Source organism: Gavialis gangeticus, unplaced genomic scaffold, assembly GCF_001723915.1.
Source record: "Gavialis gangeticus isolate Ggan-Ray unplaced genomic scaffold, GavGan_comp1, whole genome shotgun sequence".
NCBI classification, from domain to species: Eukaryota; Metazoa; Chordata; order Crocodylia; family Gavialidae; genus Gavialis; species Gavialis gangeticus.
The window spans coordinates 18,609,711-18,622,510 of NW_017729028.1; the positions used below are offsets into that span (position 1 = coordinate 18,609,711).

At 42.7% G+C, this 12,800-nt stretch overlaps 1 protein-coding gene across 1 annotated transcript in view; it reads left to right on the forward strand.

Moving 5' to 3' along the window:
* The window catches only part of GEN1 (GEN1, Holliday junction 5' flap endonuclease), a 29,046-nt gene extending 21,400 nt beyond the window's left edge, over positions 1 to 7,646 (forward strand). The window contains exons 11-14 of the mRNA XM_019520786.1: positions 481 to 611; positions 3,014 to 3,075; positions 3,725 to 3,868; positions 4,542 to 7,646. Coding sequence (XP_019376331.1) covers positions 481 to 611; positions 3,014 to 3,075; positions 3,725 to 3,868; positions 4,542 to 5,962 — 1,758 coding nt within the window. The 3' untranslated portion in view covers positions 5,963 to 7,646. The remainder of the gene's footprint in view (positions 1 to 480; positions 612 to 3,013; positions 3,076 to 3,724; positions 3,869 to 4,541) is intronic.
* Positions 7,647 to 12,800: the final 5,154 nt, after the last annotated feature.

Here is a 12,800-nt window from a genome sequence, read left to right on the forward strand (position 1 = left end):
ATTTGTTTTGATGATCCACATTCTGAGACTAACGACATTGTTTATGAGACTGGTATATAGCTGATGAAGCACTTCAGGAACAGCATGGTATGACAAAAAAATATGCATGAGAAGTAGGGAAGAATAATATGCAGTTCTCAAGCTCCCTAATGGCATTGACCTGAATCTGATGAGAAAATGTTTAGTAGTCTTTCAGTCCAGCTGCTGCTATCTCACAGCTGCTCCTGTAGTTCACAGTTGATGGGTCTGCTAAATCTGCCCCAACGTAGATGTCCATTGTTCTATCATTGTAGCATCTATCTTTTTTTTTTTTGCAATGGCAGGTCATTAGTATCTTACCATAAGATGGAAGTTATACTGATGTATAAAATGTAAGATACGGTATTTAGTAAGTCACTTTTTGACAGCTGTATGCAGAGAAGACCAACAGCAAAGAATAAAAATTAAAGCATACTAAAAGTATATTTTTACATTTAATAGAGATTTGCTTTCGAAAAGATGGAATGGACCAGACATTATGCTTGTAAGAAACTGTTAGCACTGTTGACACACTATGATATGGTCAAAAGAAAGTCTAGACAAACAGATTCAAATCAGCTGCAAGCAATACGGTAAGCTTCTTGAATTCACTCTGTTTTTTTTCTCTCTCTATTGTATTATTACTTAATGAAAAGTAATAGATCTTTTTCACTCCTGCTCTCAACCATGTATTACCTCCTAGACAAAGGAAAGAGTTTAAATCAAGAGCTGAATATCTAACTACTGCTTCGCAGGAACATGTGTACATTCCCTTCAGTGCTAGTTTAAAAGGTCCTGACCTTTTTTGCACCCTTCCTCTACAATAGCCCAATCTATTTTGGTGAGACTACATTTAAGATTTAGCATTTTGTAGAGGTGCATATATATCGGTCCATATGGTATCTGTGCTCATAAAAGGAAAATTGACGTTATTGGCAATTGACTACTTTGGCCAATGCGGCCAATAATGTCACAGATAAATGCTACATGCACGTGCGCAGCTGCAGCATGCACATGGTCAGGAGTACAGCCCAGCAGCATGGAAAGCAGTGCCTGGCCGGTAAGTCTGGGAGAGGGAAGGTGGGGGGCGCAGATCAAGGCCTCCATGGGATGGGGAGGAGTAGGCACTGCCCAGCCAGGGCCCGGTCCAGGATGGAGCCACAGATAGCTTGCCTGGGGGGTGGGGAGGGGGGCAGCTTCCATTGCTATGTGCATACCTGAGGGAGACATGGGGGGCATGTGCCCTCCCAGACTTGTGCACGGGGTGAGAATGGGTTCGGGGATGCACCAGCTTCTTCCTGGGCTGGAGCTAAGCTCTGGGAGGGAGCCTACAGGGTGGTTACAGCAAATTTTGGGGTGGCTGCAGTCCCTCCTGTAACCCTCCCTCCCAGTGCTGTCGCCACCACCTGCCCTGAGCGCAGCCGCAGCCCAGGCCCTCCCACCAGGAAGAGGCTGCAGCAGGCATTCAGTCCTCACCCTGCATACAAATCCGAGGGGCACATGCCCCCCGTGCCTCGTCCAGTGGGTGCCCAGCATGAGGAGCTGTCCCCCTTCCCACCCCCGCACCTCCATGCTCTCTGGACCAGCCGCCTAGAGCTCCATCCTCCGCCCTGCCCAGCTGGGTAGTGCTTGCCCATCCCTACCTCCCTCATTGCGTGGTCTTTGATCTGTCCCCCCCATGCCCCTTCCCATTCCCATGCCCCTTCCCCCCCACAGACTTACTAGCTAGACTCTGCTCACCAGGCTGCATATTGGCAATCGGATCAGCTGATATGGCTGGTTAATAATCATCCATCAGTATAGGCCAAAAAAATCTTTATCAGTGCATCCCTAGCATTTTGAGTTGGGTTCTATGTTCAGTGAGGTCCATGGCAAAGCTTCCATTCATTTTCATGGAACAGGATACTCTTTTCCTTATATATGTAAGGAAGAGGGTAAGGGAAAGTGTCCCTTTTTATCCTTATAAAAAAGGCACTTTTTTATCCTTATAAAAAAGGACATTTTTTTATCCTTTCCTTTATCTACATAAAGGAAAAAGTATTTGTGAAATCTGACCCACCAAACTAAAATCTAAGTCCTGGGTTTTCTTGTCCAACATACTAGTTTTTTTCAACTAATGGCTGAAAATAACAGATTGTCTTGCTGTGGAAGTGGTGTCCTCTGTTTGTGTTTTTTTTTTATCTATGCAAACAATTAAAAAATATCTTCCAAGCTCTAAATGTCTTTGATTACTCTTATTTAATAATGCAATCACAGACAGAATCACAATCAGCCCTGCCACGTTACAACGTCTAAACTGAACAGCTCAAATAGAATTAAAGAGAATATTTCTCATTTTGTTTGAATATCACTACCTTATGAATCTTTTTTCCTTAAAACTCTCCAAAGGAGGCAAAGGAGTGAATTAAAATGAAAAAAATAACACCCTTTTTATGCCTTTGAGACTTGTTCTTCCATGCTGAGTTTGAGGGACCAGGCAGAATAGTATAAAAAGTTTTGCAGGTTTGCTTTCTTTATGGTAGGGAGAGGGCTTTATTTTCCAATTTTACCACTTTAATACTTGTCAGAGGGACTCCATTCACTAAAAACAATTTGTTTAAATGTTCAGAATCAAAAACTTAAGTTTTTTATCTATGAAAACCAGTAAAGAAAAATAGTCTTTAAAACCATCTGCATGCATTTCCATGGAAGCTTTTCTCTGATATTTAGCTCACCCTGCCTCTGCCTCTTTCATAGCTGAGGAAGGGCACTTGATGCCTGAAAGTTGGTCCAATAAAAGATACTACCAAAAATCCTTTCCTCTTGTTTTAAAAATAAGTATTTTGCTTTTTTGGAATCGGTACAAAATTGACTGTTGCAAGGATTTGTATCGTTTTTCACTCTGATTTGTATGCATTACAAAATCACAATTTTTACAGTGGACTTCATTTTTTTTTGCTCAAATTAAATCTATGCAATGAAGCTGATACTGTGTCCCTCTTTTTTTATTTGACAGGATAGCCAGAACCCGTATTAAAAATGGGATTCCTTGTTTTGAAATTGAATGGCAAAAACCAGGTCAGTGCCCTCTTGTACAAATTAAGTTATTTTATAATGTAATTAAATCAATGGACAAAAATCTCCTTTAAGAAAGATGTGCAGCTGACACTGCACAAGATTAGCCTGTTTTACACATTGGAGAACACATACTTCTCAAACTTAAAATAAAAACCATCTCAAAGAACCTTTCCTCCCTCTCAACCTGCCCAAGGGCTCAGTTTCTGGTGCGTGAGAGCAGACATTGATACATACCAGTAACAGAGCAAAAGTGTTTCTAATTCTATTACACTGGCCTGACATCATCATAGTGTATTGGACTGCAATTTTTTCCTATTCCTGGTCCTAGCCTGTCTCCTACATTACGATAACTCTGCTGAGGAATCTTCCCCATCCTAGAAGATTCCTCAGTTGTCCTATTGAAGAAAGTTTTGGTTTTTTTTTAATGCCTCTGTGCCTGTCTTTTGGTACAAAGAGCAGAGATTCTGGCTTGAGATTTGATCTTTCTTTTAATTTGGAAATTATAGCACTAGGTTAAAGGGAATTGGGCATTTTTGGTTGGTTGATTGTTGGGGGGTGGTTGTTTGCTTTGGTCCCTTAGTTTCCCCCAAGCATCATTTGAAATTTATGATTACTTTTATTCACTAATGTTCCTTTGCTTGTTTTTTAGAGCATTATGTTACTGCAGATGATCAGGCCATGGAGTCCTTTGTGGTTACAGTAGAGGAAGAATCTTTGTTTCAGGCTGCCTATTCTGATGTTGTTGCTCATTATAAAATGGAAAAATTAGAAGTCCTGGAAAAGAAACAGAAAAGTATGTTTTTGAAAGCATAACAATGTCTATCATAACATAAATGAGGGAGAGAATTTTAGGGCCACTTCAGTAGTTATGTATGCATTATAATTACTGGAGGACTTATATCCCAGCAGGGTCCCCTCTCCTTCCTTTACCATGCTTTTTATCATTATTGCTTAAAACTGGATGCATCTACACATGAATTAACGTAATGCAATAAACTCTGGAGCAGTTCACGCCGGAGTTGATTGCTCCTGGGCATATGCACCTGGGACAGCAGCACTTTGAGCCAAGGCAGAGTAGCCCTGATCTGGCAGCAGGCTCACGGGCAGTGGTGGCAGAGGGGCTGGCTGAGGCACAAGGGTGGAGAATCTGCAGAGCTGTGTAGTTAGGCAGCAGGCAGCCTCCACATTTTAACTCCCTTGTGTCCTAGCCAGCCTGTCACTGTTTACACATGAGTTTCATTGCACTTCACTCTGCTGTAAGATAGTACTGTTATTAATTCATTTACTACACCCTAATACTGGTTTACATGTAGACAATGACACTTTACTGCAGAGCTAATTAGTCAATTCCACAGCAGAGCGAGCGTGTAGATGTGCCCACTAAATTCTGAACAAGGTCAGTTACTGCTTGGCCCTGTTTAATTACAAAAAGTGCCTGTTTTCATGTATGGTTTTTGTTTTTGCAGGTAAGAAACATAAACTAAAGGAAAAAGGACCCTCAACTGTGGAAATTACTGATCTTGTGTCTCAGATGAATTTGCAATCTTCTAAACAGGATTTCAAGTTGGATAGTAAAATTCTTTCTGATAGTTATTTACAACAGAAAAATACCTCTAGATCTGAAGACCTCTTGTTAGCTACAAAGCCTTCCATTACAAACGTTAAAATACCAAAGCCAGCATCTATCCTTTCTCCAGCTTCTACATCCAGTTGTCTACATCAGAGTATTTTAGATGATTCTGTTATATTATTGTCACCATCATCTTGTGCTTCCTCTGTGATAGCTGATCTACAATTAAGTGGCATTGATTGGGAAGGAACATCTTTCAGCACTTCACCAGTCCATGTTGACGGTACCTGCTCAATGACTGAGATTGGTGCATCTAATAATGGCATAAGCCACTTACATTCATTACAGAATAAAATAGTTGAAAACACCTCAAAATATTCTAGTTCTCTACAGCCTCACCAAGATCCTTGCAGAAGCACAGATTGTTTGGTTTCAAATTGTACTGATCTGGTAAGACATCTTCAACCACTGCCTGTAAGAGAGCGAGTACTTCTGAAGACTTCTGTTCAATCAGACACTTTACTTTCTCAGAACATAGTACAATTTAAACCTTTGCAACAAATGAAAGAGACCTTGTTTTCTGAGAATGATTCCGGTTCTCCTTCAGATCAGTTAAACAATACATCCCTGGAAACTCAAAATGTGTTTTCAGAAAAACAGCTCAGGGGATCCCTATCACAAAATTATCAGGAATGGTACAAAACTCCTGAAAATTTAGTGCAAAAATATCCCAATCTAAGCAGTTTAAAGTCTATGGATATGAAAAGCTATGAAAACAAAACTTCATGCTTTGATAGCAAACCACAGAAATTCTCTTTTACACAAACAAAGCCCACAGATGACTCTCAGGTTAGCAAGCTTTGTACACAAGCATCTCAGAAAGCTGTTAAAAAGAGTGTATGCCAGGTGGAACCCTCTTTGAGTGAGGACAGTGATGATGGGAACACGAAAGTTAAAAAACAAATATCTAAGCAAGGAAGAAGACAATGGAAGCCAGTTAATCTGAAGGAAAATGCAAGGCATAAGCAAGGGAGTGCTGCTGCCAGCAGTGAGAAGAGTAACAGTGTCTCACATCTTTCAACTGAATGGTTAAAAGAAGAAACCAATTTAAAAATATCTGACAATAACTTATCAACAGAAATGTCTCCAAAATCTGAGCTTGTAACTGAAGATAACAGTTTCCAGTTTCCACTACAAACTTTTACAAGGTTAGGCTCCTCTCCTCTGCAGCAAAGCAAAATCAGTAACTGTGATGTGTGGGTAGACAGTCCCCTTCCTCTGTCTGAAAGGCTCAAACTTAGGTTCAAAAACAATTAGAACATCATAAATTAGGCAAATTACACTTTATGCAAAATTTTTGTCTTAAATACCTTTCCACAGTTTCTATAATATTGTTCTACACAAATTCACAAGACAGTGTATTGCTAAGCTGACATAGTTACAACTAATAGCATATTCTGAACACTTGGCACCAGAGTTTGGAATGAAAACACTAGCAAAAATATGCAACCCCTGGCATACAATTGACACACACTAGAGTCCCATTTATGACTATACTGTTTTCCTTCCATAAACACTATAGCCATGATCTTCAACATTTACTATTATATTTGCAAGACAGTATAAAGGGATTTTTAATATAATTTGTAGCAGGATTCTTGGTGCTCCTGCTACTTTAAGAGAAGGCAGGCAGCATGAGAAGCAGCCTGTAGGTGTATCAGGGGCCAATTAGACAGTCATCTGATCAGAAGGGGGCTGAACATGAAGCATATAAGCCCAGGGTCTAAGCTGGTTAGGCAGTCTAGCCTGGAGAGCTACAGAGAGAAGAGCTTCTGGGTAGCAGGGTTTCTAGTTAACATCTGAACTGGAATAACATGAGTAGGGTGAACAGCTGTGGTAGTTTGTGGAAGGGACTAAGGGGAGATGGGGAGATCTCAGCCAGACCAGGGAGACATGGCCCAGGGGGCTAAAAGGCCAGAGAGAGTGTGGAGGGCCTGGGGAGCAGGTGGGGTCAGGGTGCCCATAGGTCTTGCTGGCTGAGGAGCAGGGCCAGGGCTTAGAAAGGACCGAGAGGGCCACAGCTGGAGACTTGCAGGGCTGGAGAGCCAATGGGTCTCAACTGACCTAGGAACACAGCCAAGGTCTAAGGAGAAAGACTGAAGGCCAGGAGACCAAGAGGGCCAGAGTGCCTGTAGCCCAGAGAGGGACTGGTGTAAGGACAAACAGCCAGGAGCCTGTAGGGGCAGCTAGCATGTGTGACATCTGCAAGGAATGGGTGTGGGTATTGGGGAGGACAGAGGCCACATAATTAGCCCTTACAGCGATTAGCATGGACATCTGTGTTCAGTAGTGCAAGACCAGGCTTGGGAAGCCTTGGGGCAGTCATCAAGATGTGGAGAAGGGGAGATTGCCTAAAGAGAGTCAGGTTGACAGGTGTGGAGAGGGGTCCTGGGGCATCATGCGACCCCTGGAGTGGGACACTGTTGCACCATTAATTTCTATTTTCAGAGAAAATGTCATAATCCAGTTGCAATATGTTATGCAACTATCCAAATACTTAGATACCAGTGGTATTGATCACATCTGACATCATAAGATATATTCAACAGATGTGCTTCTTTGATCTGGCACACCTTATGAAAAATTTTTGAAGGTATGCTACTTCCACAGAAGGGAGTAGGCCTTTTAAGAGAGATCTAGTTCTGTAACTTGTCATTTCTAGCCTTTTACCTACATTCAATTAGTATACTAAATATATCTTATAGCTAGTAACAATTTTTGCTACAGAAAAAGAAGCAAGATCTCCAGGTTTGACTTTTTTTGTTGTGTTTTGTTTTGTTTTTTTTACTCACGGTAGAAATGAAAGTTCTGACATTCTACATCTCAGCTTTGCTGTTGTAGCTTCCTTTACAAGCATATTTTAAACCATTATTTTAAAAAGTGTTGAAAATACTCTTTTGAAGGTATATCTAACTGGGATACAGTTATTACCACTCTTTAATAAAACATAGAACCACTGAGCCTACATATGCCAAAATATGTACTGCTCCCCTGACCTGCCATGGAATTCCTATTGGCTGTCCTTTATCAGGATACAGTACTTACAGAGTATCTCAGTTAATTCACCCCCTTTGAAATATAGTTCTTTTCAATATTTTGGGGGAAAGAGGGGAAAGATAGCCAATTGATAGTAGGACCTATGTTAATCCTATTAATTGAGGGTCTGCCAATACTAGATTTTGTCCACAGTCAAGCTGGCTTTCAAGTTAGGTCCTGAGATGGGGACAGCTTGAACTGTCTGGCCTCCTCTTCCTCAATTTCCATTTCACAGTTTCTTCTAGATTGGTTGATTCCCTTCTATCCAGGTAATTCTGTTAGATTTGGTTCTATATTGGGCACTTTCCAAGGAAAGTAATCCACAATCCTCCTAGCTGAATGCAGTCTTCACTGCTCTATCTTCTTATCAAATGGACAATTTCCAGGTTTTTCAGCATCTGACTGGTTAATTTGGTCCAGGCCTTTCAGATCTCAGTGAAAACAGTGAGTCTGCTAGTCCTAGTTGATGTACTGCACCATTCTAGTTATAATGCAGAAGACCTGCCTATCAGCAAGGCACTGATGGACTCACCCAAGCTGGCTGGGAAGATTCCTCCCTCTTGTTTTGCTTCTGGAGAGAGTAGGCAGAAAGTATTGAGTCTCCTGTAATAGATTGAGCACTTTATACCCCTTCAGTATCCTTCTTCCTGGTGGCAGCTGTGGCAGACAGTCAGGCAGCTGCTCTCTACTCCTAGAGAAAATAGGCCAGGCATGTTGACACCTTTGATCACAAAATTGATCGTTAGCCTTCAGTTCTGAATAGCTAATTGCCAAGCCCGTCTAACAAGATATGACTTTCATAAGAATAGGTTGCTTATACAGAGGACTCAAAGGAATCAAAAGAAGTCCTGTTAACCCTATGTCTGAGGGGCACATTGGCTAAAACAGGCTGCAGATGTGGTCAGTAACTGAAACACCACAATAATAGGTGCAGATGTTGGACCTAATATAAGACTAAAGTATGACAGTATGTGCTTAAGTTTGCATTTTAGTTGCAAGCAATAGCCTGGGAAAGAATAAGAATCTATTAAATCAAGACAACTAACATTAGGCTATGCCAGATGTAAATTACTGCTTTTTGGAGTTTCTGACAGTTGTTAAAAGTAACAACTAAAGGTTTGTCTTCTGGTGACAAGAATTGAATTGTAGGTAGTCGGCTAGAAACTTGTTGAAATAATGCATCTTTGTGAGCTGAATATGGTAAGGCAGAAATATATAATCACTTACTACCAGCCTTGACTACTTTCAAGCGGTCTGTGCCAAGCTACAGAAGTGTGGCAAAAGAAGGGGGCATCAAAAGCCTGTTTCTGGGTGACTTAGAATGAACCTTTGTAGATGTTATAGCTAGGTTGTTCAGCAAAGGAAAGAAAACAATACACCCAGCAAAAGACTTAACAGAAGGCATTATAAGAAGGCCTTAAGGTATCTTATAATTTTAATTGAGAATATTAGTAGAAATGATTGATGTAATCATGGGCATTGGCTATTTTTAAAATTTCTTTGGTAAGTTCTAAAACAAAGCAGGCTTCTCAGTGAAAACTATAGATCAAGATGGAAAAAAACCCAGGATAGTAGCAGCATTCCATGACAGTAGGGAGGGGAAAAAGAAATCTTCCCTTCAAAATTGTAATTTTCAAAAGGCTGTAACAGGACTGGATCAGTTCAAGTCCAGAAGTTTTAATCAGAGAATGTATCTTTAGAATATTAAATCAAGCAATTTATAAATATAGGTTATAGACTAGCAGGAAAAATGAAAAAAGATCTACTATCCATGTGCTACCTCCTTCCTAAGCCTCCCAGCTGGAATAGATAAGAACCTGTAACATGCTGGTCGTGTGTTGCTAGGTAGACATTGCAATAATGGTTTGTTCATGTGCTTTTGGGATGTGACAATTAAAAGTTACATTGTAGGTCTATCTCTTGCCTTTTTTTTTTTTCTGACTGCATAGTGATAATTAACAAAATTGTGACTATACTTAATTTTGTGTTTGAAGGGTAAAATCATTGAGGAAATTACAGCTGTACCTTAATTCAAAGTCTAAGCTTGCAAAAGAGGTCCTGATCATAGACGAGCTGTAGTCTCATCTCTAAAGGCTGAATGGGCCTGCATTTTTGGTAACACTGCAAGTGTCTCTGAAATACAGCTAATACCATCTTTTGAATAGACAGGGCTGTGGTCCAGAAGCTTTTTTCATAGGTACAGAGTTCTGGTTTCCCAAAGAGATTGAGTATTCTGGAAGAATAAACACTGCGAGGAAAAGGAAATGTCCGCTGCTCCATGAAGAGAGCTTTCCTGGCATCCATTAGCTCAGTAAAGGGTGTGCATGCACCCTCTATCCAGATAAAATGGCTGTCCATCCAACTGGTGGCCCACAGGCTGTATAGCATACAGTTTCTAGGCTCCCACAACCTTTAAAACAGCAGGTGGGATCTTGGGGATCCTGCTACCACCCTACCCGCAGCATCTACTGTATGCCTCTGCCCCAGAGATGGGACAGCACAGCCCAGTGCAGCCCATGTTGCCAGAGGAACCAGCTGCCCTGTATGGTGCAATGCCACAAGGGAGCCCACAGGGAACTGAAAGTATGGGGTGCTGCACCTTACAGGGAGCATCCTCCCATGTGCATGTAGTGCCGTAACATGGGGGTGTCCACCTACACATGCATGCTCAGGGCATGCATCCAGGGGAGGCCTGTGGCCCCTGATAGCCCTGCCTCTCCTGGTGTGAGCTGTGGGGCATGTGGCCTCTGGCTGCTTTGAAGCTGAACAGCCCTGAAAGAAAATATCCTTCAGGCCAATCTGTGTTTCTGCCCAAGGTGGAGTTTCACCTCAGCTTACAAATGAACTTGCTGGACCATTTCCCCAAACCTCACCTTTGTGCAGCTGAGGTCATTGCATGCACTCAATATGAGAAGAGCACTGAGAAGAGTACAATCAGTTGCTCAATACTAAGAGTTTTTTCCAGAAAGTCTCTGCAACTACTGTTTCTCTTGAGCCGGGGGATCTAAAGGTGCAGGTCACAAAACCCTTGGACGCAGGTGTTGCGGTGCACGTAGTCTTTCTGGACTTTAGGAAGGCCTTTGACACTGTCTCTCACCTCATTAAAAAATTAGGTGACTGTGGTGTCAATGCCTACACAGTAAGATGGGTCGCAAATTGGCTGGAGGGTTGCACCCAGTGAGTAGTGGTGGATGGGTCATTTTTGACCTGGAGGGATGTGGGCAGTGAGGTCCCCCAGGGCTTGGTCCTCAGGCCCGCACTGTTCAACATCTTCATCAGCAACTTAGATGAGGGAGCGAAAAGCACCTTGCTCAAATTCACAGATGACACGAAGATGTTGGGGGGAAGTGGGCATGCTAGAGGGGAGGGACAGGCTACAACTAGATCTGGACAAGTTACAGAGGTGGGTGGATGAGAACAGGATGGGTTTCAATACTAACAAGTGCAAGGTGTTGCACCTAGGGAGGAAGAACCAGCAGCATACCTACAGGCTGGGGAACTCCCTTCTAGTCAGCACAGAGGCAGAAAAGGATCTTGGAGTCATTACTGATTCCAAAATGAACATGGGCTGCCAATGTGGGGACACGGTCAGGAAGGCTAACCGCACCTTGTCATGCATCCACAGATGCGTCTCAAGCAGGTCCAAGGAGGTGATCCTCCCCCTCTATGCAACACTGGTCAGGCCACAGTTGCAGTACTGTGTCCAGTTCTGGGCGCCACACTTCAGGAGGGATGTGGCCAGCATCAAGAGTGTCCAGAGGAGGTCCACTCTCATGATCAGGGGGCAGCAGGGAAGGCCCTACAAGGAGAGGCCCTACAAGGGACCTAAACCTGTTCAGCCTCCACAAGAGAAGGCTGAGAGGGGATCTGGTGGCCATCTATAAACTTGCCAAGGGGGACCAGCAAGCAGTGGGAGAGTCCGTGTTCCCCCAAGCACTCCTGGGAGTAACAAGGAATAATGGCCATAAGTTGACTGAGAGTAGATTCAGGCTAGACATCAGGAGGCGCTACTTCACAGTCAGGTTGGCTAGGATCTGGAACCAACTTCCAAGGGAAGTGGTGCTTGCTCCTTCCCTGGGGGTCTTCAAAAGGAGGCTAGATAATCACCTTGCCAGGGTTGTTTTGTTGCCCTGTGGGGTCAGGCCAACCCTCAGGATCTCAGTATTGCACTGTTAGACAGGAGGGTTTAACACAGTAACACATATACAAACACACACTACTAGCTCAGGGACATATACATTCAAACCAGCCTAGGCACATGCATACCTATTACCAATTCAAGCACATACACTATACACCCCAAAAGTTAGACACAGATTACTAGTTCATATATCATGTATACAATGCCATATAGTATACACACACACACTAGCAACTTAGATACGCACATTCAAAATAACTAGTCTAGGTTCATGCACACCTATCACCAGTTCAAGCCCATACATGCTACACATACCAAATTTAGACAGAATCAGTTACCAACACCTGCACATTCAATACACATATGTGGGTTACTAATTTATATACCACACACACACGTACACAATGATATCTATATATGTATATAAATGTGTATTCACTAATTTACACATATACCACCCACCTACACATACACACAGGTGAGTTCCTAAGTTGGGTGTTCTGATGTGTATGTATGTATGTGCTTTGTGTACTTAGGATACCTGGGGCAAGGTTACGGTAAGAAAGTAAGAGTGTGGGGAGTTAAAGTTATCAGGACTGGGATTAGAACCGGTAGACTACAGGGGCCAGGGCTGAAGAACTGAGACTCCGGGGTAACTTGAGGTTAATTGATCTTAATTGATTAAAAGACAATGCCCAAAGCTTACAGAACAGGGGAGTGATGCGGCCACGGAGCCTGGGACTGGAACCAGAGCTACAGGGGAGCTGAAAAGGTAGGTGGGGAGAGGGAAAATGGGACTAAGGGAAAGTGTGGGTGTTAAAGAGGGGCTCTGGATGTGGGGAGCCAGAGGATGGGTCTGGGGCAGCTAAAGAAGTTGCAGGGAACAGCAGTAGGTGCTGGGAGCTGGAGAAAGGCTCC